General features: G+C 49.1%; 1 protein-coding gene across 5 annotated transcripts in view; it reads right to left on the minus strand.

The window, feature by feature from the left end:
* The window catches only part of esr2a (estrogen receptor 2a), a 254,930-nt gene that overhangs the window by 39,705 nt on the left and 189,219 nt on the right, over window positions 1–26,006 (minus strand). For 4 of the 5 annotated variants that reach the window (XM_072272202.1, XM_072272229.1, XM_072272192.1 and 1 more), the window contains exon 7: window positions 9,860–9,993. In XM_072272202.1, coding sequence (XP_072128303.1) covers window positions 9,860–9,993 — 134 coding nt within the window. Of the gene's footprint in view, window positions 1–7,704; window positions 7,957–9,859; window positions 9,994–26,006 lie in introns of those variants that run through there. The other variant, XM_072272220.1, reaches the window with a different exon arrangement.

A 26,006-nucleotide genomic window follows, 5' to 3' on the forward strand; every position in this document is an offset into this window, starting at 1 on the left:
TGTCCCTTCTGCCCATGATATTGTGTCAACCTTTTAACCTACTCCAAAATCAGTCTAACTCTTCCCTCCTACACAGCCCTCTATTTTTCGTTCATCGATGTGCCTAATGAACAGTCTTTTAAATGTCCCTGGTGACTCTGCCTCAACCACCACCCTGGCAAAGTGTTCCATACACCCTCTACTTTGTGTAAAAAAAACACTACCTCTGACATCCTCCTCATACTTTCCTCCAGCCACCTTAAAATCATGCTCCCTTCTATTAGCTCTCTTGCCCTGGGAAAAAGTCTCTGGTAGTCCACTTGATCTATGCCTCTTATCATCTTGGTCACCTCGATCAAGTCCCCTCTCATCTCCCTTTGCTCCAGAGATAAAAGCCCTAGCTCACTCAACCTATCCTCATGAGACATGCTCTCTAATCCAGGAAGAATCCTGGTGAACCTCCTCTGCTCCCTATCGAGAGCTTCCACATCCTTCCTATGATGGGGCGACCAGATCTAAACACAGTGTATTCCAAGCATGGTCATTAGGGTGCAGCTCTTGAACACAATTGCCCAACTAATGAAGGCTAACACATCATACGCCTCTTAAACAACTCTATCAACTTGTGTAGCAACTCCAAGTGATCTACAGGCATGGGCCCCGAGATCCCCAACTGAATCGCTGAAGAGGCAGTTTTCTTTTTGCAGCAAATTCTCCTCACTCTGCAACATTCCCAAGCCACTTGACCAGACATTACCTGTCTGCAACTCACATTCATCACCTCAGAACCCACGGTAGACACAAGCCATCCCAGCAGCAACACATATACAAAATGCTGGAGGAACTCGGCAGGTCAGGCAGCATCTATGGAAATGAATAAACAGTCGATGTTTCAAGTTGAGACCCTTCATCAGGACTAGAAATGAACATAGAACATAGAATAGTACAGCACATTACAGGCCCTTCGGCCCACAATGTTGTGCCGACCCTCAAATACTGCCTCCCATATAACCCCCCACCTTAAATTCCTCCATATACCTGTCTCGTAGTCTCTTAAACTTCACTGTTGTATCTGCCTCCACCACTGACTCAGGCAGTGCATTCCATGCACCAACCACTCTCTGTGTAAAAAACCTTCCTCTAATACTGTGTCCCCTTGAACTTCCCATGTCCTCTTGTATTGAGCAGTGGTGCCCTGGGGAAGAGGCGCTGGCTATCCACTCTATCTATTCCTCTTAATATCTTGTACACCTCTATCATGTCTCCTCTCATCCTCCTTCTCTACAAAGAGTAAAGCCCTAGCTCCCTTAATCTCTGATCATAATCCATACTCTCTAAACCAGGCAGCATCCTGATAAATCTCCTCTGTACCCTTTCCAATGCTTCCACATCCTTCCGATAGTGAGGCGACCAGAATTGGACACAGTACTCCAAGTGTGGCCTAACCAGAGTTTTATAGAGCTGCATCATTACCTCGCGACTCTTAAACTCTATCCCTCGACTTATGAAAGCCAACACCGCATAAGCTTTCTTAACTACCCTATCTATCTGCGAGGCAACTTTCAGGGAACTGTGGACATGTACCCCCAGATCCCTCTGCTCCTCCACACTACCAAGTATCCTGCCATTTACTTTCTACTCTGCCTTGGAGTTTGTCCTTCCAAAGTGTACCACCTCACACTTCTCTGGGTTGAACTCCATCTGCCACTTCTCAGCCCACTTCTGCATCCTATCAATGTCTCTCTGCAATCTTCGACAATCCTCTACACTATCTACAACACCACCAACCTTTGTGTCATCTGCAAACTTGCCAACCCACCCTTCTACCCCCATATCCTGGTCGTTAATAAAAATCACGAAAAGAAGAGGTCCCAGCACAGATCCTTGTGGGACACCGCTAGTCACAACCCTCCAATCTGAATGTACTCCCTCCACCACGACACTCTGCCTTCTGCAGGCAAGCCAATTCTGAAACCACCTGGCCAAACTTCCCTGGATCCCATGTCTTCTGACTTTCTGAATAAGCCTACCGTGTGGAACCTTGTCAAAAGCCTTACTGAAATCCATGTAGATCACATCCACTGCACTACCCTCATCTATATGCCTGGTCACCTCCTCAAAGAACTCTATCAGGCTTGTTAGACACGATCTGCCCTTCACAAAGCCATGCTGACTGTCCCTGATCAGACCATGATTCTCTAAATGCCTGTATATCCTATCTCTAAGAATCTTTTCCAACAGCTTTCCCACCACAGACGTAAGGCTCACTGGTCTATAATTACCCGGACTATCCCTACTACCTTTTTTGAACAAGGGGACAACATTCGCCTCCCTCCAATCCTCTAGTACCATTCCCGAGGACAACGAGGAAATAAAGATCCTAGCCAGAGGCTCAGCAATCTCTTCCCTCACCTCATGGAGCAGCCTGGGGAATATTCCGTCAGGCCCCGGGGACTTATCTGTCCTAATGTATTTTAACAAATCCAACACCTCCTCTGCCTTAATATCAACATGCTCCAGAACATCAACCTCACTCATATTGTCCTCACCGTCATCAAGTTCCCTCTCATTGGTGAATACCGAAGAGAAGTATTCATTGAGGACCTCACTCACTTCCACAGCCTCCAGGCATATCTCCCCACCTTTATCTCTTATTAGTCCTTCCTTCACTCCTGTCATCCTTTTGTTCTTCACATAATTGAAGAATGCCTTGGGGTTTTCCTTTACCCGACTCACCAAGGCCTTCTCATGCCCCCTTCTTGCTCTTCTCATCCCTTTAACTATATAACATATAACAATTACAGCACGGAAACAGGCCATCTCGGCCCTTCTAGTCCATGCTGAACTCTTACTCTCACCTAGTCCCACCGAACTGCACACAGTCCATAACCCTCCATTCCTTTCCTGTCCATATATCTATCCAATTTAACTCTAAACGACAACATCGAACCTGCCTCAACCACTTCTGCTGGAAGCTCATTCCACACAGCTACCACTCTCTGAATAAAGAAGTTCCCCCTCATGTTAGCCCTAAACTTTTGTCCTTTAATTCTCAACGCATGTCCTCTTGTTTGAGTCTTCTCCACTCTCAATGGAAAAAGCCTATCCACGTCAACTCTATCAATCCTCTTCATAATTTTAAACACCTCTATCAAGTCCCCCCTCAACCTTCTACGCTTCAAAGAATAAAGACCTAACTTGTTCAACCTTTCTCTGTAACTTAGGAGATGAAACCCAGGCAACATTTTAGTAAACTTCCTCTGTACTCTCTCAATTTTATTGACATCTTTCCTATAATTCGGTGACCAGAACTGTACACAATACTCCAAATTTGGCCTTACCAATGCCCTATACAACTTCAACATTACATCCCAAATCCTATACTCAATACTCTGATTTATAAAGGCCAGCATACCAAAAGCTTTCTTCACCACCCTATCCACATGAGATTCTACCTTCAGGGAACTATGCACCATTATTCCTAGATCCCTCTGTTCTACAGCATTCTTCAATGCCCTACCATTTATCATGTATATCCTATTTTGATTAGTCCTACCAAAATGTAGCACCTCACATTTTTCAGCTTTAAACTCCACCTGCCATCTTTCAGTCCACTCTTCTAACTTTTCTAAATCTCCCTGCAAGTTTTGAAAACCTACCTCATCACCCACAACACCACCTATCTTATTATCATCTGCATACTTACTAATCCAATTTACCACCCCATCATCCAGATCATTAATATATATGACAAACAACATTGGACCCGCTACTGCCACCGTCCTTTCTTAAGCTCCTTTCTTGCCTCCCTATATTCCTCAATAGACCCATCTGATCCTTGCTTCCTAAACCTCATGTATGCTGCCTTCTTCCACCTGACTAGATTTTCCACCTCACTTGTCACCCATGGTTCCTTCACCCCACCATTCTTTATCTTCCTTACCGGGACAAATTTATCCCTAACATCCTGCAAGAGATCTCTAAACATCGACCACATGTCCATAGTACATTTCCCTGCAAAAACATCATCCCAATTCACACCCACAAGTTCTAGCCTTATAGCCTCATAATTTGCCCTTCCCCAATTAAAAATTTTCCTGTCCTCTCTGATTCTAATGCTAAAGGCCAGGGAGCAGTGGTCACTGTCCCCCAGATGCTCACCCACTGAGAGATCTGTGACCTGATACGGTTCATTACCTAGTACTAGATCTAGCATGGCATTCCCCCAGTCGGCCTGTTAACACAGGTGTCCCCCGCTTTTCGAACGTTCGCTTTACGAAACCTTACTGTTACGAAAGACCTACGTTATACCCAGTTTTCGCTTTCAGAAGGTGTTTTCATTGTTACGAAGAAAGGCAGCGTGCGATAAAAAAATCAGCGCATGAAAAAATCAGCGCGCGATAAAAGGCAGCGTGCGCCCCGAGCAGCCGCTCTCCCCCATATTCGGAACGGCATTGCTTTAACACGTTTCATTGAGCAGCCGTTAGCAAGGTGAGTTCTAAGGTGTCGGAAAAGCCTGAAAGAGTAAGGGCGTTACACTTAGCGTAAAACTAGACATAATTAAGCGTTTCGATCGTGGTGAACGAAGCAAGGACAAAGTGAGTTTGGCTTGTGGAAGCTGACGAAGATGATGTTGAAGAGGTTTTGGCATCCCATGACCAAGAACCGATAGATGAAGAGCTGATGCAATTGGAAGAAGAAAGGATAACAATCGAAACCGAATGCAGCCGAATGCAGAAAGTGAAGCAACTGCATGAGATTTTCGCTGCAATGATAAAGTACGACTTTAATTTTGAAAGGGTACGTCGGTTTAGGGGATATTTGCAGGATTGCTTGAGTCCTTATTAAAGAACTGTGTGATAGAAAAATGCGCGAGGCTCAGCAGTCAAGCAAGCCTTCCACATCAGCCACAGCAGATGACGAACCTCGACCTTCGACATCGAGGCGGGCAGTCATAGGAGATGAGCTGCCTGCCCTGATCGACGATGAGATGACACCCCCGTGTCCCACCACCCCAACACCCGGGCCCCGGACAGATACTGTATGGATTTGCGAAGAACACAGCGGTAGCCAGGAGGCACACAGCACATCTTTAAGAAAAAAGCCGAAATAAATATGCTAATTAATTAGGTGCCGCCTAGCACGTAATTGTTGGCCCAGAATAGAGGCGATGCAATTGCCTCTGATCTGGGCCAACAATTACTTGCCGGGCAGCACCTAATTAATTAGCATGTTTATTTCGGCTTCTTTTTTAAAGATGTGCCTCGTGCCTCCCGGCTACCGTTGCGTTTTTCGCGGCAATGTATCGGGTCGGCGGCCCAGAGGGTGGGGGCCACTGCACCACCCAGCCTGCGACGACTCTGTCTAACACACCATCATCAGTGTGCTCGGCGCTGTTTTCCCGATTCCGGTAAGTGATACTACACTGAACATACATTATTTCTACTTTAAATAGGCTGTGTATTTTTACATGTTATTTGGTAGTTTTGGCAGCTTCATAGTTTAAAGGTTACTGGAGAGCGCGTTTATGTCAACAGCCCTTGCGTAAGATTTTCTGCCGAGAGCGCTTGCGTGAGATTTTCGCTACGGAGATCTGTGCAGGCAATCGTTGTAGAGAAGTATTTCTACTTTATAGAGGCTGTGTATTTATCATATCATTCCTGTTTTTACTATATGTTACTGTTATTTTAGGTTTTCTGTGTTATTTGGCATGATTTGGTAGGTTATTTTTGGGTCTGCGAACGCTCACAAAATTTTCCCGTATAAATAAATGGTAATTGCTTCTTTGCTTTACGACATTTCGGCTTACGAACCGTTTCATAGGAACGCTCTACCTTCGGATGGCGGGGGAAACCTGCATACTGTGACAGGAATCCGTCCTGGAACACACTTAACAAACTCTGCCCCATCTAAACCCTTGAAACTAATCAGGTGCCAATCGATATTAGGGAAGTTAAAGTCACCCATAATAACAACCCTGTTATTTTTGCACCTTTCCAAAATCTGCCTCCCAATCTGCTCCTCTGTATCTCTGGTGCTACCAGGGGGCCTATGGAATACTCCCAATAGAGTAACTGCTCCCTTCCTGTTCCTGACTTCCACCCATATTGACTCAAAAGAGGAACCTGCTACATTACGCCCCCTTTCTGTAGCTGTAATAGTATCCCTGACCAGTAATGCCACCTCAGAAATGAAGTGGGAAGAAGCCAGAATAAGAAGGTGGGGGGGGGGGAGGGGGAGGGGGGAGGAGAAGTAGTACAAGATAGAAGGTGATAGGTGAAGCCAGGTGCTCGGGGGAGGTGGTGGATGAAGTAAGAAGCTGGGTGAGGATAGGTGGAAAAGGTAAAGGGCTGGAGAAGAAGGAATCTGATAGAAGAGGAAAGTGGAACATGGGTGAAAGGGAAGGAGCAGGGGCACCAAGGGGAGGTCATAGGTAGGACAGGAGGAAAGGTAAGAAGGAGCTAGAGTGGGGATGGAGGAAGAGGGAAGGGGAGGGAGAAAGATTACTGGAAGTTAGAGAAATTGATATTCTTGCCATCAGTTTGGTGGCTACCAAGAAAGATTATGAGGTGTTGCTCCTCTAACCTGAGAGTGGCCTCATTGCAGTAATACAGGAAGCCATGGTCCAACATGTTGGAATGGGAATGGGGGCTGGAATTCAAATGGTTGGCCACCAGGAAATCCTGGCTTTTGTGGGTGGAGCAAAGGTGCTCGACAAAGCATTCCCCCAATCTATGTTGGGTCTCCCCAAAGTAGGGGAGGTCGCATCGGATCACCAAATACATTAGACAACCCCAAAAGCGTTGCCTCACCTGGAAGAATTGATTGGGGCCCTGAATGAACTCCAGCAGACTGGTTGGGCTGTTCCTTTCTCCCTTGGTCTGGAGGTTAGCTCATTCCAAGGTATAGAATCAGAATCAGGTTTATTATCACGAACTTATGTTGTGAAGTTTATTGTTTTAAAACGTAGAATGTTCCAGCACAGTACAGGCCCTTTGGCCCAGGATGTTGTGCTCTCCTTTTAACATACTCCCCAAGATCAGTCTAGCCCTTCCCTCGCACATAGTCCTCCATTTTTCTACCATCCATGTGCCTATCTAAGAGTCCCTTAATTGTCCCTAAGGCACCTGTCTCTAACAGCACCCCTGGCAGGCCGTTTCATACACCCGCCACTCTTTGTGTAAAGAACTTACCACTGACATCCTCCTATACCTTCCTCCAATTACCTTAAAACGAGTCCCCTTGTATTAGCCATTTCCACCTTGGGAAAACGTTTCTGGTTGCCCACTCCAGCTATGTTCCATTTCATCTTGTACACCTCAATCAAATCACCTCTCATCCTCCTTCACTCTGAAGAGATGGCTTCAGTACGGTGGAGTACATAAAATACTCTAAATTACAATTCAAAATAAGTAATATATATTATAAGAAATATAAAATATTATACAGAGTAAAATATTATAAAAATATAAAGTAGTACAAAAAGAGAGCAAAAATAAAAGAATAGGAGTGTAAATGGATTGCTCAGAAATCTGAATACGGAAGGGAAGAAGTTGTTCTTCAGAAGTTGAGTGTGTGAAATTGGGAATTAGCGGAGGATTGTAAATGAAGAATACATCACCCTTATTCAACAGTTTGAAAGAAAAATTACCAAATAAAAAGATCAGCAAACTGGCTCAGGCATATGAGACATGTTTAATTTTATCATGAAAAAAAACCCTTCAGTACTGAATAATGCAAATTATAGTGACAAAGGGATGTAAGATTGAATGGGAGAATGAACGTCCAGGCAACAAAATGGCAGTATATAAAGTGCCCATTAGGGCTGATCATTGTGCTAAGGAGGGGGAGTGGATGCAGAGGGAGGTTGGATAGGGATTCGTCTTGCCAAGGGGAAGATGAAGGGTGACTACAAGCTCTTCTCCCACACAGTGAGCGTGAGGCTGTGCACGATGCACTCACACTCCATCAGCTTAGCTGAAAATGACAAACACAAGAGATTCTGTAAGTTACTGGAAATCCTGAGCAGTACACACAAAATGCTGGAGGAACTCAGCAGGTCAGGCATCGTGCAAAGAGGGGTATAAACAGTCGGCATTTCAGGCTGAGACTGTCGATAGAGAGGAATAAATTTCTAGCATCTGCAGAATCCCTTGTGTTCATGATTTGCTGCTCCACTGCGAAGTCTCTTTGAGAGACGCCTGTCCTGAAAACCTTTGGCAGGAGTTCAGTGAGGCCCTCTCTCACTGCTTCCTTCCTGCTCTTCACTTCACCAATCACCTACCAGCTTGTACTCCTTCTCCTCTCCCCACCTTCAGATTCAGGCTTCCTTTCTGGTTCTGATGAAGGGTCTCAGCCCGAAATGTCAGCTGATTATTCTCCTCCACAGATGCTGCCTGAGCTGCAGAATTGGCTGAGAATGAGCCGCTGGAGGAACTCTGGGGGATAAGCTGCACCTGAGGAGGGGCACGGACATTCGAGCTTTGGGGTCGAGACCTGGCTGGCTCTAGCTGCTGATGCCCTACAGGTAGGGCAGCGTCCGGGTGTCGGAACTACAGCTGAAACTCAGGTCGTTAACACTCAGAACAAGCCAGTGTAAATGCGGTATTGGGCAGCATGCTGGAAAGCAGTGGATGCAGCCCAGTACATCACGGGCTCATCCCTCCTCACCATCAGTGCTGTCTACAGGAGGTGCTGCCTCAGGAAGGCAATCTCCATCATCAAATGTCCTCACCGTATGGGCCATGCCACCTTTTCGCAGCTCCATCTGCAGGAGGTACAGAAGCCTGAAGCCCCACATCACTAGCTTCAAGAACGGCTGCTTCCCTTCAACCAGCCATAAGAACACAAGACACAGGAGCAGGAGTAGGCCATGTGGTTCGTAGAGCCTGCTCCGCCATTTAATAAGATCATGGCTGATCAGTCAGTTCTTGAACCAACCAGCACAACCCAAATCACAACCTCAGTATAGCAACACCATGACCACTTTGCACTAAATAGGCTTTTTTTTGTTCTAATTGTGTTTCCTTAAGCAGTATAGTTGGCTTAATTTATGCTTTTTTTGGTGAATGCTGCTTATCTGATGCCATTAACAGTGAACTGTCTCTTTACATTTGACTCCTGAAAGTGCAACACCTCACCTTTGTTTGATGAAGCTCCATTTGCCATTTCTCAGCCCATATTGATAACTGATCTATATCCCGCTGTATTCTTTAGCAGTCTTCTACACTGTCCACAACACCAATAATATCTGTATCATGTGGACTTACAAACCTACCCATCTGTGTTTTCGTCCATGGTATTTATACCTAGCACAAACAACAGAGATCCCAGTATGGATCCCTGCAGAACACCACTAGTCACAGACCTCCAGTCGGCCGCTGTAAATTGCCCTCACCCACACCCGAGGGGCAATTTACAGGGTCCGATTAACCCTCTGACCTTCTGAGGAAACTGGAGCACCCTGGGGAAACCCACACAGTCACACTGAGAGCATGCAGACTCCACACAGACAGCGTCGCAGGTCGGGATCGAACCTGCAGTGAAGCAGCAGCTCTATGCACTGAGACACTCCCCAATCCCTGTCCCACCCCATTCCCACTTGTACATTGTTCCCTGTTACGCTTCAACCAATCGTCAACACCCAGAGGACAGTCTGGCAGAGAGTAATATTCAGCCGTCCTGTTGAAAGTTATCAATTCCATTCCAAAGTTTAGTAATCTGAAGCTTTCAGAGGTCGGTTTAAATGAACAGAGGCAGCAGGTTACAAGGTTTGGAACTCTGGGGTGGGGGTTCCTGTTACCCGTCTGCCCCGCTGACTTAGTGGTGGCGTGAGGTGGGGCGAAGGAGAGCGGCGTGTGGAGCTGGTGTCATTACTCACTGGAGTTGAGTAAAACCATTGCCTTCAGGCAGAGGTACTCATTGTGCTGTAGCTTCAGCTCACGGAACCTTGACGTCGTAGCCAGCAACATGTCAAAGATCTCCAGGATGCCTTCGACACACTGCCCATCATCTCTGCAGAACGGGGAGTGCAAATCACAGTTAGCAAAGCTTTGAGAGGCGGTCCCACAGTCGCAGGCGACATCCTCGGCTGATGGGACGTTCGAGGACTCTGGAGAGGTTTGGTGAGGATTACAGAGTCCCAGTGCCACAGACACAGGCCCTTCAGCCCAACCAATCCCTGCTGACCACATTGTCCACTCAGCTGGTCCCAATTTCCTACCTTCAGCCCATATCCCTCCATGTACCCGTCCAAGTGCTTCTTAAATGATACTATTGTACCGGCCTCAACTACTTCCTCTGGCAGCTCATTCCACGTGCTCACCACTCTCTGAGTGGAAAAGTTGTCCCTTTTTATATCTTTCCCCTCTCCCTCTAAATCCCTACTGTTACCATCCACCTTATAGTCATACTTCATTGGTCCCGGGGGAAATTGGTTTTCGTTACAGTTGCACCATAAATAATAAATAGTAATAGAACCATAAGTAGTTAAATAGTAATATGTAAATTATGCCAGTAAATTATGAAATAAGTCCAGGACCTGCCTATTGGCTCAGGGTGTCTGACCTTCCAAGGGAGGAGTTGTAAAGTTTGATGGCCACAGGCAGGAATGACTTCCTATGACGCTCTGTGTTGCATCTCGGTGGAATGAGTCTCTGGCTGAATGTACTCCTGTGCCCACCCAGTACATTATGTAGTGGATGGGAGACATTGTCCAAGATGGCATGCAACTTAGACAGCATCCTCTTTTCAGACACCACCATCACCTGTGCCTCTTAAATTTTTAAACATTTCTATAAGGTTGCCTCTCATTCTCCTACATTCCAAAGAATAAACTGATTTAGATGATGGAGTTCAGGGGGTGTGAGGTCATGATGCAGCTCTACTAAACCCTGGTTAGACCACACTGCTAAGAATCTGGCATTAATCCTGTATCCTGCCTTCAAGCTCGACCTACCAAAGTGAATCACTTCACACGCTTCTGGGTTGGAGTCCATCTGCTCCATCTTAACACAGCTCAAGATCCTGTCTTTATCCTCTGTGTGACCTACAACAACCATCCAGAACACCACCAGCCTCTGTGTCACCTGCAAAGTTAGTAATCCCACCTACCAGTTCCTTGTCCAGGTCATTTGTAAAAGTCACAAAGAGCAGGGGTCACCGAACAGATCCCTCCTGTACATAGCTGGTCATCGACCAAAACGCAGAAAGCGCGCCATTAACAGCGCCTTCCGTGGGGGTCAATTCTGTATCCACGCAGCCAACTTTCCCTGAGTCCCATGCCTCCTGACTTTCTGAATGAGCCGAACAAAACACTCCTCACACGTTTATCCTTACATTCCCGGGGTCATTCTCAGGAAAGGTGAATTGCTGAGTAGGTAGTATGGTCAGTTTGGATGTGGGGGCCAAAGAGCCTGTTTCAGTGCTATTTTAAATGCCTGAGAGGAGGATGGAGAGGGAGCAAGGGGTGAGAGGCAGAGGGGGAAAGAGAGAGGGAGGGGGGAGAAGGAGAGGGGAGGTAGTGGAGGAGAAAAAGGGGAGATGGGTGAAGAGGGAAGGAGAGATAGAGGAGGGAGAGGGGATGATGGGAGGAGTAGGTGATGAGGAAGGAGAGAGGGTAAAGGAGGGAGAGAAAGAGACAGAGGGAGGGAAGCGAGGCAGAGGAATTCTCTGTCCTACTGGTTACGCCAGGGACTGGTTGCCATGCGAGGGTTGGGTGAGGATATTTTTATCCCTGTCCATCCATAAGCTGACAACAGTGCGGGTGTGGTGAGTTGGTGCTGGAAATATCCACAGCTCAGGAGATTTTGTTTGATTTGTAATAATGAGGGTAATCGCCCACATTAATTGAAGAGTTTACTCATTCATAACTACAGAGAGACACACAGCACTGCAGAAACACACAGGTTCCAGTCTAGTCTTCACTAATGAGCTTGTGTAATTAAAACGGGTTAATCTGAACAAACACAGCTCAACTCCTGCACTACTGCCACAGAGCTGGCATCCAAGTCAAACAGGAATCTCAGGCCCAGGAACAAAGTTGAGGCCTGTTCATTTTATTGATTTCAAAAATGAACAAACTCTTCTCTTGGAATCAAAGCAAGACTCAAATTTTGCTTCAACTCCACACTGTCCCAGGGAGAAAAGTATAATACAGGGGATCTAAACCAATTTGATGACCTCAGGAAACAGAGGGGGAGAGGAAGAGCAGGAGTGAATGAGTGAGTGAACGAGAGAGTGAGGGAGACAGAGAGTGAGAGTGAACGAGAGAGAGGGAGAGAGAAAGAGAGAGTGAATGAGAGAGCGCGAGTTGGAGCAAGTGTGAGATAGGCTAGGCAGAGAGCGAGGGGCTGGGCAGTAGCGGGGAGCGAGGGTCCGGGGAGTAGCGGGGAGCGAGGGTCCAGGGAGTGGAGGGGCCGGGGTCCGGGGAGTGGAGGGGCCGGGGCCAGGGTCCGGGGAGTGGGGGGGGGGCCAGGGTCCGGGGAGTGGGGGGGGGGCCAGGGTCCGGGGAGTGGGGGGGGGGGCGAGGGTCCGGGGAGTGGGGGGGGGCGAGGGTCTGGGGAGTGGGGGGGGGGCCAGGGTCCGGGGAGTGGGGGGGGGGCGAGGGTCCGGGGAGTGGGGGGGGGGCGAGGGTCCGGGGAGTGGGGGGGGGGCCAGGGTCCGGGGAGTGGGGGGGGGGCCAGGGTCCGGGGAGTGGGGGGGGGGCGAGGGTCCGGGGAGTGGGGGGGGGGGGCGAGGGTCCGGAGAGTGCGGGGAGGCGAGGGTCTGGAGAGTTGGGGGACCAGGGTCCGGGGAGTGGGGGGAGGCGAGGGTCCGGGGAGTGGGGGGGGGGCGAGGGTCCGGGGAGTGGGGGGGGGGCGAGGGTCCGGGGAGTGGGGGGGGGGCCAGGGTCCGGGGAGTGGGGGGGGGCCAGGGTCCGGGGAGTGGGGGGGGGCCAGGGTCCGGGGAGTGGGGGGGGGGGCGAGGGTCCGGGGAGTGGGGGGGGGGCGAGGGTCCGGAGAGTGCGGGGAGGCGAGGGTCTGGAGAGTTGGGGGACCAGGGTCCGGGGAGTGGGGGGAGGCGAGGGTCCGGGGAGTGGGGGGAGGCGAGGGTCCGGAGAGTGCGGGGAGGCGAGGGTCTGGAGAGTTGGGGGACCAGGGTCCGGGGAGTGGGGAGAGCCAGGGTCCGGGGAGTGGGGAGAGCCAGGGTCCGGGGAGTGGGAGAGGGGCAAGGGTCTGGAGGTGGGGGGGGGGCGAGAGTCTGGGGAGGGGGACCTTGAGGATCCGGGGAGGGGGCCGAAGGGAGGGGGGCAAGGGTCCAGGGAGTGGGGGGGGGGTGCGAGGATCTGGGGGGTCCAAGGGTCTGGGGAGTGGGGGGGGGGGGCGAGGGTCCGGGGAGTGTGAGGGTCAGGATCCAGGGAGTGGGGGGGGTGAGGGTCCGGGGGGTGGGGGGTGCGAGTGCCCAGGGAGGGGTGGGGCGAGGGTCCGGGGAGTGAGGGGGGGGGGGTCGAGGGTCAGGGGAGGGCAGGAGAGCGAGAGGCTGTGTTCAGCCCAGAACAAACCTCTCCCCTCTGTCCAAATGTCTCTTAAGTGTTGCCATTTTATCTGTCTCAACCACTTCCTCTGGTAGCCTCCAACCTGATGGCATGAACATCGACTTCTCTAACTTCCGCTAGGCCCCACCTCCCCCTCGTACCCCATCTGTTACTTATTTTTATGCACACATTCTTTCTCTCACTCTCCTTTTTCTCCCTCTGTCCCTCTGAATATACCTCTTGCCCATCCTCTGGGCCCCCCCCCACCGTCTTTCTTCCCGGACCTCCTGTCCCATGATCCTCTCGTATCCCTTTGCCAATCACCTGTCCAGCTCCTGGCTCCATCCCTCCCCCTCCTGTCTTCTCCTATCATTTTGGATCTCCCCCTCCCCCTTTCAAATCCCTTACTCACTCTTCCTTCAGTTAGTCCTGACGAAGGGTCTCGGCCCGAAACGTCGACTGCACCTCTTCCTACAGATGCTGCCTGGCCTGCTGCGTTCACCAGCAACTTTGATGTGTGTTGCTTCCTCTGGCAACTTGTTCCAGGTACTCACTGCTCTCTCAGGTCTCTTACATCTCTCCACTCTTATTTTGTATCTACCATCGACTCTTTTTCCCTTTCCATAGATGTTGGCTGATCTGCTGAATCCGTCTAGCATTTTGTTTGTGTGACTCCTGAGAGACAGCAGCAGAATTGAAGCCAGGTTGCTGGTGCTGAAAGAGCATCATGCTAACTGCGACACCACCGTGATGTTATGAACTTCTATGCCATCACCCCTTGTGCTCCTGCACTCCAGGGAATTAATATCCAGCAGGGCCAATGCCTCCCTGTAACTCAGACCCTCTGGTCCAAGCAGCATCCTTCATAAATCTATTCTGCATCCTCTCCAGCCTGACAATGTCTCCCCTATAACTGAGTGCCCAAACCTCTGCATGGTAACCTAACACCCCTCTTGCTCTGCCCACCCAGACATCGGCCCACTCCCCAGTCATTCCAGAGACATGTTCTCACCTTGAACACACTAGAAACTACAAATGCTGTCAATAATAATCCGTTTATCAGTCAGAAGTTTGCATTCACCCTCGCATTGACCAGCATTTTTATTATCATTTATATGGTCCATGTGAGCACAGAATTTCATTGTAGCCTGGTGTGTATAACAGAAAACTCACTTGAATCTGGATCGAACCACCCCAGGTCTCTACAGAACAATCTGGCTCAGCTTCATTTCATAATTATTTAGTCAGGGGATTGAGTTCAAGGGCTGCAAGGTAACGTTGTGGTTCAACTAAACCCTTATTACACCACACTTGGAATTTTGTGTTCAGTTCTGGTTGCCTCATTATACAAAGGATGTGGAATTTAGAGAGGGTGCAGAGGAGGAGATTTATGAGGATTCTGCCAGGATTAGGAAGCGTGCCTTCTAACAAAAGGTTGATTGAGCTGGGGCTTTTTACTTTGGAGCAAAGGAGGACAAGACCAGAAAATTTGGAGCAAATGAGGCTAAAGGTGTACTTAGGCACAGCTCAAATGCCATCTGTAAACTTATTAATGATACAACTATTGTTGGCAGGATTTCAGATGGTGATGAGGAGCTGCACAGGTGGTGGTAATGAGGAGGTCTACAGAGGGTGATGAGGTGTACAGGTGGTGATGATGGGGTGTACAGGTGGTGATGAGGTGTACAGGTGGTGATGAAGAGCTGCACAGATGCTGATGAGGTGCACAGGTGGTGATGATGAGGTGTACAGGTGCTGATGCGGTGTACAGATGGTGATAAGGTGTACAGATGTTTGTGATGAGGTGTACAGGTGGTGATAATGATATGTTCAGGTGGTGATGAGAAGCTGTACAGATAGTGATGATGAGGTGTACAGGTGGTGATGAGGTGTGCAGGTGATGATGAGGTGTACAGGTGATGATGAGGTGTGCAGGTGATGATGAGGTGTACAGGTGATGATGAGGTGTACAGATGGTGATGAGGTGTACAGGTGGTGATGAGGTGTACAGATGATGGTGATGAGGTGTACAGATGGTGATGAGGAGGTGTACAGATGGTGATGGCGAGGTGCACAGATGGTGACGATGAGGTGTACAGATGGTGACGATGAGGTGTACATGTGGTGATGGGAGGTGTACAGGTGGTGATGAGGAGGTGTACAGGTGGTGATGAGGACGTATACAGATAGTAATGATGAGGTGTGCAGATGGTGACGAGGAGCTGTACAGATGGTGAAAAGGTGTACAGATGGTGACGATGAGGTGTACAGGTAGTGCCGATGAGGTGTACAGATGGTGACGATGAGGTGTACAGATGGTGAGGATGAGGTGTGCAGATGGTGACGATGAGGTGTGCAGATGGTGACGAGGAACTGTACAGATGGTGAAAAGGAGGTGTACAGGTGGTAACGATGAGGTGTACAGGTAGTGCCGATGAGGTGTACAGATGGTGACGATGAGGTGTACAGATGGTGATGAGGTGTACAGATGGTGATGAGGTGTACAGATGGCGGTGAGGTGTACAGATGATGAGGTGTACAATTTGTGATGAGGTGTACAGATGGTGATGAGGAGGTGTACAGGTGGTGATGAAGTGTACAGATGGTGACGACGAGGTGTAGAGATGGTGACGGCGAGGTGTACAAATGGTGACGATGAGGTGTACAGATGGTGATGAGGAGGTGTATAGATGGTGATGAGATGTACAGATGGTGATGATGAGGTGTACAGATGGTGATGCGAGGTGTACAGATGGTGATGATGAGGTGTCCAGATGGTGACGATGAGGTGTCCAGATGGTGGTGATGAGGTGTACAGGTGGTGATGATGAGGTGTACAGGTGGTGATGTTGAGGTGTACAGGTAGTGCCGATGAGGTGTACAGATGGTGACGATGAGGTGTACAGGTGGTGATGAAGTGTACAGATGGTGACGAGGAGGTGTACAGGTGGTGACGATGAGGTGTACAGGTGGTGACGATGAGGTGTACAGGTGGTGATGAGGAGGTGTACAGATGGTGATGAGGTGGTGTACAGATGGAGCTGAGGAGCTGTACAGATGGTGGTGATGAGGTGCACAGATGATGGTGATGAGGTGTACTGTTTGTGATTAGGTGTACAGATGGTGATGAAGTGGTGTACAGATGATGCTGAGGTGTAGAGATGGTGACAACGAGGTGTAGATATGGTGACGACGAGGTGTACAAATGGTGACGATGTGGTGTACAGATGGTGATGAGGTGTACAGATGGTGATGAGTAGGTGTACAGATGGTGATGGCGAGGTGCACAGATGATCATCAGGAGGTGTACAGATGGTGACGATGAGGTGTACAGATGGTGATGGGAGGTGTACATGTGGTGATGAGGGGGTGTACAGATGGTGACGATGAGGTGTACAGGTGGTGGTGATGAGGTGTACAGATGATGGTGATGAGGTGGTGTACAGATGGTGACGAGAAGCTGTACAGATGGTGAAAAGGAGGTGTATAGGTGGTGATGAGGTGTACAGGTGGTGGTGATGAGGTGTACAGATGATGGTGATGAGGTGTACAGATGGTGATGAGGTGTACAGATGGCGGTGAGGTGTACAGATGGCGGTGAGGTGTACAGATGACGAGGTGTACAATTTGTGATGAGGTGTACAGATGGTGATGAGGTGGTGTACAGATGATGACGATGAGGTGTACAGGTGGTGATGAAGTGTACAGATGGTGACGACGAGGTGTAGAGATGGTGACGGCGAGGTGTACAAATGGTGGCGATGAGGTGTACAGATGGTGATGAGGAGGTGTATAGATGGTGATGGCGAGGTGCACAGATGATCATCAGGAGGTGTACAGATGGTGACGATGAGGTGTACAGATGGTCACGAGGTGTACAGATGCTGATGAGGAGATGTACAGATGGTGATGATGAGGTGTACAGATGGTGATGATGAGGTGTACAGATGGTGATGAGGAAGTATACAGATGATGAAGAAGAGGTGTACAGATGGCGTGATGTGTACAGATGATGAGGTGTAGAGATGGTGATGATGAGGAGTACAGATGATAATCAGGAGGTGTACAGATGGTGACGATGAGGTGTACAGATGGTTACGAGGTGTACAGATGCTGGTAAGGAGATGTACAGATGCTGATGAGATGTACAGATGGTGATGAGGAGGTGTACAGATGGTGACGATGAGGTGTACAGATGGTGATGATGAGGTGTACAGGTGGTGATGTTGAGGTGTACAGGTGGTGATGTTGAGGTGTACAGATAGTGACGATGAGGTGTACAGATGGTGGTGATGAGGGATGAGGTGTACAGATGGTGGTGATGAGGTGTACAGATGATGGTGATGAGGTGTACAGATGATGGTGATGAGGTGTACAAGTGGCGATGAGGTGTACAGATGGCGATGAGGTGTACAGATGATGAGGTGTACAGTTTGTGTTTAGGTGTACAGATGGTGATGAGGTGGTGTACAGATGATGCTGAGGTGTACAGATGATGATGAGGTGTAGAGATGGTGACAACGAGGTGTAGAGATGGTGACGATGAGGTGTACAGATGACGATGAGGTGTACAGATGGTGATGAGGTGTACAGATGGAGATGAGGTGTACAGATGGAGATGAGGAGGTGTACAGATGGTGAAGATGAGGTGTACAGATGGTGAAGATGAGGTGTACAGATGGTGATGGGAGATGTACATGTGGTGATGAGGGGGTGTACAGATGGTGATGGGAGGTGTGCAGGTGGTGATTGGGAGGTGTGCAGGTGGTGATGAGGAGGTGTACAGGTGGTGATGAGGTGGTGTACAGATGGTGATGAGGAGGTGTACAGATGGTGACGATGAGGTGTACATGTGGTGATGGGAGGTGTACAGGTGGTGATGAGGAGGTGTACAGGTGGTGATGAGGACGTGTACAGATAGTAATGATGAGGTGTGCAGATGCTGTCGAGGAGCTGTACAGATGGTGAAAAGGAGGTGTACAGATGGTGACGATGAGGTGTACAGGTAGTGCCGATGAGGTGTAGAGATGGTGACGATGAGGTGTGCAGATGGTGACGAGAAGCTGTACAGATGGTGAAAAGGAGGTGCACAGGTGGTGATGATGAGGTGTACAGATAGTGACGAGGAGGTGTACAGGTGGTGACGATGAGGTGTACAGATGGTGATGAGGAGGTGTACAGATGGAGCTGAGGAGCTGTACAGATGGTGATGATGAGATGTACAGATGGTGATGATGAGGTGTACAGATGGTGATGAGGTGTACAGATGCTGGTAAGGAGATGTACAGATGCTGATGAGGAGATGTACAGATGGTGATGAGGTGTACAGATGGTGACGAATAGGTGTACAGGTGGTGACGATGAGGTGTACAGATGGTGATGATGAGGTGTACAGGTGGTGATGTTGAGGTTTACAGATGGTGATGAGGTGTACAGATGGTGATGAGGTGTACAGATGGTGATGATGAGGTGTACAGGTGCTGATGAGGTGTGCAGGTGATGATGAGGTGTACAGATGGTGATGAGGTGTACAGATGGTGATGAGATGTACAGATGATGATGAGGTGTACAGTTTGTGATGAGGTGTACAGTTTGTGATTTGTACAGATGGTGATGAGGTGGTGTACAGATGATGCTGAGGTGTACAGATGATGATGAGGTATAGAGATGGTGATGACGAGGTGTACAAATGGTGACGATGAGGTGTACAGATGGTGATGAGGTGTACAGATGGCAATGAGGAGGTGTACAGATGGTGATGGCGAGGTGCACACATGATCATCAGGAGGTGTACAGATGGTGAAGATGAGGTGTACAGATGGTTACGAGGTGCACAGATGCTGATGAGATGTACAGATGCTGATGAGATGTACAGATGCTGACGATGAGGTGTACATGTGGTGATGAGGGGGTGTACAGGTGGTGATGGGAGGTGTGCAGGTGGTGATGAGGGGGTGTACAGATGGTGATGAGGAGGTGTACAGATGGTGACGATGAGGTGTACATGTGCTGATGGGAGGTGTACAGGTGGTGATGATGAGGTGTACAGATGGTGGGGAGGTGTACAGATGGTGATGATGAGGTGTACAGATGGTGATGATGAGGTGTACAGGTGGTGATGATGAGGTGTACAGATGATCAGCAGGAGGTGTACAGATGGTGACGATGAGGTGTACAGATGGTTACGAGGTGTACAGATGCTGGTAAGGAGATGTACAGATGCTGATGAGATGTACAGATGGTGATGAGGAGGTGTACAGATGGTGATGATGAGGTGTACAGATGGTGATGATGAGGTGTACAGGTGGTGATGTTGAGGTGTACAGATAGTGATGATGAGGTGTACAGATGGTGATGAGGTGTACAGATGGTGATGTTGAGGTGTACAGGTGGTGATGAGGTGTGCAGGTGATGATGAGGTGTACAGATGGTGATGAGGTGTACAGATGGTGATGAGGTGGTGTACAGATGATGCTGAGGTGTACAGATGTTGATGAGGTGTAGAGATGGTGACAATGAGGTGTAGAGATGGTGACGACGAGGTGTACAAATGGTGACAATGAGGTGTACAGATGGTGATGATGAGGTGTACAGATGATGATGGGAGGTGTACATGTGGTGATGGGAGGTGTACATGTGGTGATGAGGGGGTGTACAGATGGTGATGGGAGGTGTGCAGGTGGTGATGAGGAGGTGTACAGGTGGTGATGAGGAGGTGTACAGATGGTGATGAGGAGGTGTACAGATGGTGACGATGAGGTGTACATGTGATGGGAGGTGTACATGTGATGGGAGGTGTACAGGTGGTGATGTTGAGGTGTACAGATAGTGATGATGAGGTGTACAGATGGTGATGAGGTGTACAGATGGTGATGTTGAGGTGTACAGGTGGTGATGAGGTGTGCAGGTGATGATGAGGTGTACAGATGGTGATGAGGTGTACAGATGGTGATGAGGTGGTGTACAGATGATGCTGAGGTGTACAGATGTTGATGAGGTGTAGAGATGGTGACAATGAGGTGTAGAGATGGTGACGATGAGGTGTACAGGTAGTGCCGATGAGGTGTAGAGATGGTGACGATGAGGTGTGCAGATGGTGACGAGAAGCTGTACAGATGGTGAAAAGGAGGTGTACAGGTGGTGACGATGAGGTGTACAGGTAGTGCCGATGAGGTGTACAGATGGTGACGATGAGGTGTAGAGGTGGTGATGAAGTGTACAGATGGTGACGAGGAGGTGTACAGGTGGTGACGATGAGGTGTACAGATGGTGATGAGGAGGTGTACATATGTTGATGATGAGGTGTACAGATGGTGATGATGAGGTGTACAGATGGTGATGAGGTGTACAGATGGTGATGAGGTGTACAGATGGTGATGATGAGGTGTACAGGTGGTGATGAGGAAGTATACAGATGGTGAAGAAGAGGTGTACAGATGGCGTGAGGTGTACAGATGATGAGGTGTAGAGATGGTGATGATGAGGTGTACAGATGATCATCAGGAGGTGTACAGATGGTGACGATGAGGTGTACAGATGGTTACGAGGTGTACAGATGCTGGTAAGGAGATGTACAGATGCTGATGAGATGTACAGATGGTGACGATGAGGTGTACAGATGGTGATGATGAGGTGTACAGGTGGTGATGTTGAGGTGTACAGATAGTGATGATGAGGTGTACAGATGGTGATGAGGTGTACAAGTGGTGATGAGATGTACAAGTGGTGATGAGGTGTACAGATGGCGATGAGATGTACAGATGATGATGAGGTGTACAGTTTGTGATGAGGTGTACAGTTTGTGATGAGGTGTACAGATGGTGATGAGGTGGTGTACAGATGATGCTGAGGTGTACAGATGATGATGAGGTATAGAGATGGTGATGACGAGGTGTACAAATGGTGACGATGAGGTGTACAGATGGTGATGAGGTGTACAGATGGTGATGAAGTGTACAGATGGCAATGAGGAGGTGTACAGATGGTGATGGCGAGGTGCACAGATGATCATCAAGAGGTGTACAGATGGTGAAGATGAGGTGTACAGATGGTGAAGATGAGGTGTACAGATGGTTACGAGGTGTACAGATGCTGATGAGATGTACAGATGCTGACGATGAGGTGTACATGTGGTGATGAGGGGGTGTACAGGTGGTGATGAGGGGGTGTACAGGTGGTGATGATGAGGTGTACAGATAGCAATGATGAGGTGTGTAGATGGTGATGAGGAGCTGTACAGATGGTGAAAAGGAGGTGTACAGGTGGTGACGAGGAGCTGTACAGATGGTGAAAAGGAGGTGTACAGGTGGTGACGATGAGGTGTACAGATGGTGACGATGAGGTGTAGAGGTGGTGATGAACTGTACAGATGGTGACGAGGAGGTGTACAGATGGTTACGAGGTGTACAGATGCTGGTAAGGAGATGTACAGATGCTGATGAGATGTACAGATGGTGATGAGGTGGTGTACAGATGGTGACGATGAGGTGTACAGATGGTGACGATGAGGTGTACAGATGGTGATGAGGTGTACAGATGGAGATGAGGAGGTGTACAGATGGAGACGATGAGGTGTACAGGTCGTGACGATGAGGTGTACAGGTAGTGCCGATGAGGTGTACAGATGGTGACGATGAGGTGTAGAGGTGGTGATGAAGTGTACAGATGGTGACGAGGAGGTGTACAGGTGGTGACGATGAGGTGTACAGATGGTGATGAGGAGGTGTACAGATGGTGATGAGGTGGTGTACAGATGGAGCTGAGGAGCTGTACAGATGGTGATGATGAGGTGTACAGATGGTGATGAGGAGGTGTACAGATGGTGACGATGAGGTGTACAGATGGTGATGGGAGGTGTACATGTGGTGATGAGGGGCGTACAGATGGTGATGGGAGGTGTACAGGTGGTGATGAGGAGGTGTACAGATGGTGATGAGGGGTACAGATGGTGACGATGAGGTGTACAGATGGAGATGAGGAGGTGTACAGATGGAGACGATGAGGTGTACAGGTCGTGACGATGAGGTGTACAGGTAGTGCCGATGAGGTGTACAGATGGTGACGATGAGGTGTAGAGGTGGTGATGAAGTGTACAGATGGTGACGAGGAGGTGTACAGGTGGTGACGATGAGGTGTACAGATGGTGATGAGGAGGTGTACAGATGGTGATGAGGTGGTGTACAGATGGAGCGGAGGAGCTGTACAGATGGTGATGATGAGGTGTACAGATGGTGATGAGGAGGTGTACAGATGGTGACGATGAGGTGTACAGATGGTGATGGGAGGTGTACATGTGGTGATGAGGGGGTGTACACATGGTGATGGGAGGTGTGCAGGTGGTGATTGGGAGGTGTACAGATGGTGATGGGAGGTGTACATGTGGTGATGAGGGGTGTACAGATGGTGATGGGAGGTGTACAGGTGGTGATGAGGAGGTGTACAGATGGTGATGAGGAGGTGTACAGATGGTGATGAGGAGGTGTACAGATGGTGACGATGAGGTGTACATGTGGTGATGGGAGGTGTAGAGGTGGTGATGAGGAGGTGTACGGGTGGTGATGAGGTGTACAGATGGTGATGATGAGGTGTACAGATGGTGATGATGAGGTGTACAGGTGGTGATGAGGAAGTATACAGATGGTGAAGAAGAGGTATACAGATGGCGTGAGGTGTACGGATGATGAGGTGTAGAGATGGTGATGATGAGGTGTACAGATGATCAGCAGGAGGTGTACAGATGGTGACGATAAGGTGTACAGATGATCATCAGGAGGTGTACAGATGGTGACGATGAGGTGTACAGATGGTTACGAGGTGTACAGATGCTGGTAAGGAGATGTACAGATGCTGATGAGATGTACAGATGGTGATGAGGAGGTGTACAGATGGTGATGATGAGGTGTACAGATGGTGATGATGAGGTGTACAGGTGGTGATGTTGAGGTGTACAGATAGTGATGATGAGGTGTACAGATGGTGATGAGGTGTACAGATGGTGATGTTGAGGTGTACAGGTGGTGATGAGGTGTGCAGGTGATGATGAGGTGTACAGATGGTGATGAGGTGTACAGATGGTGATGAGGTGGTGTACAGATGATGCTGAGGTGTACAGATGTTGATGAGGTGTAGAGATGGTGACAATGAGGTGTAGAGATGGTGACGACGAGGTGTACAAATGGTGACAATGAGGTGTACAGATGGTGATGATGAGGTGTACAGATGATGATGGGAGGTGTACATGTGGTGATGGGAGGTGTACATGTGGTGATGAGGGGGTGTACAGATGGTGATGGGAGGTGGGCAGGTGGTGATGAGGAGGTGTACAGGTGGTGATGAGGAGGTGTACAGATGGTGATGAGGAGGTGTACAGATGGTGACGATGAGGTGTACATGTGATGGGAGGTGTACATGTGATGGGAGGTGTACAGGTGGTGATGAGTAGGTGTACAGGTGGTGATGAGGACGTGTACAGATAGTAATGATGAGGTGTGCAGATGGTGACGAGGAGCTGTACAGATGGTGAAGAGGAGGTGTACAGATGGTGACGATGAGGTGTACAGGTAGTGCCGATGAGGTGTAGAGATGGTGACGATGAGGTGTGCAGATGGTGACGAGAAGCTGTACAGATGGTGAAAAGGAGGTGTACAGGTGGTGACGATGAGGTGTACAGGTAGTGCCGATGAGGTGTACAGATGGTGACGATGAGGTGTAGAGGTGGTGATGAAGTGTACAGATGGTGACGAGGAGGTGTACAGGTGGTGACGATGAGGTGTACAGATGGTGATGAGGAGGTGTACATATGTTGATGATGAGGTGTACAGATGGTGATGATGAGGTGTACAGATGGTGATGAGGTGTACAGATGGTGATGATGAGGTGCACAGATGGTGATGATGAGGTGTACAGGTGGTGATGAGGAAGTATACAGATGGTGAAGAAGAGGTGTACAGATGGCGTGAGGTGTACAGATGATGAGGTGTAGAGATGGTGATGATGAGGTGTACAGATGATCATCAGGAGGTGTACAGATGGTGACGATGAGGTGTACAGATGGTTACGAGGTGTACAGATGCTGGTAAGGAGATGTACAGATGCTGATGAGATGTACAGATGGTGACGATGAGGTGTACAGATGGTGATGATGAGGTGTACAGGTGGTGATGTTGAGGTGTACAGATAGTGATGATGAGGTGTACAGATGGTGATGAGGTGTACAAGTGGTGATGAGATGTACAAGTGGTGATGAGGTGTACAGATGGCGATGAGATGTACAGATGATGAGGTGTACAGTTTGTGATGAGGTGTACCGTTTGTGATGAGGTGTACAGATGGTGATGAGGTGGTTTACAGATGATGCTGAGGTGTACAGATGATGATGAGGTATAGAGATGGTGATGACGAGGTGTACAAATGGTGACGATGAGGTGTACAGATGGTGATGAGGTGTACAGATGGTGATGAAGTGTACAGATGGCAATGAGGAGGTGTACAGATGGTGATGGTGAGGTGCACAGATGATCATCAAGAGGTGTACAGATGGTGAAGATGAGGTGTACAGATGGTGAAGATGAGGTGTACAGATGGTTACGAGGTGTACAGATGCTGATGAGATGTAAAGATGCTGATGAGATGTACAGATGCTGACGATGAGGTGTACATGTGGTGATGAGGGGGTGTACAGGTGGTGATGATGAGGTGTACAGATGGTGAAAAGGAGGTGTACAGATGGTGAAAAGGAGGTGTACAGGTGGTGACGATGAGGTGTACAGATGGTGACGATGAGGTGTAGAGGTGGTGATGAAGTGTACAGATGGTGACGAGGAGGTGTACAGGTGGTGACGATGAGGTGTACAGATGGTGATGAGGAGGTGTGCAGATGGTGATGAGGTGGTGTACAGATGGAGCTGAGGAGCTGTACAGATGGTGATGATGAGGTGTAGAGATGGTGACGATGAGGTGTACAGATGGTGATGAGGTGTACAGATGGTGATGAGGTGTACAGATGGAGATGAGGTGTACAGATGGAGATGAGGAGGTGTACAGATGGTGAAGATGAGGTGTACAGATGGTGAAGATGAGGTGTACAGATGGTGATGGGAGATGTACATGTGGTGATGAGGGGGTGTACAGATGGTGATGGGAGGTGTGCAGGTGGTGATGAGGAGGTGTACAGGTGGTGATGAGGAGGTGTACAGATGGTGATGAGGAGGTGTACAGATGGTGACGATGAGGTGTACATGTGGTGATGGGAGGTGTACAGGTGGTGATGAGGAGGTGTACAGGTGGTGATGAGGACGTGTACAGATAGTAATGATGAGGTGTGCAGATGCTGTCGAGGAGCTGTACAGATGGTGAAAAGGAGGTGTACAGATGGTGACGATGAGGTGTACAGGTAGTGCCGATGAGGTGTAGAGATGGTGACGATGAGGTGTGCAGATGGTGACGAGAAGCTGTACAGATGGTGAAAAGGAGGTGCACAGGTGGTGATGATGAGGTGTACAGATGGTGATGAGGT

Source organism: Mobula birostris, chromosome 1, assembly GCF_030028105.1.
Source record: "Mobula birostris isolate sMobBir1 chromosome 1, sMobBir1.hap1, whole genome shotgun sequence".
NCBI classification, from domain to species: domain Eukaryota; kingdom Metazoa; phylum Chordata; class Chondrichthyes; order Myliobatiformes; family Myliobatidae; genus Mobula; species Mobula birostris.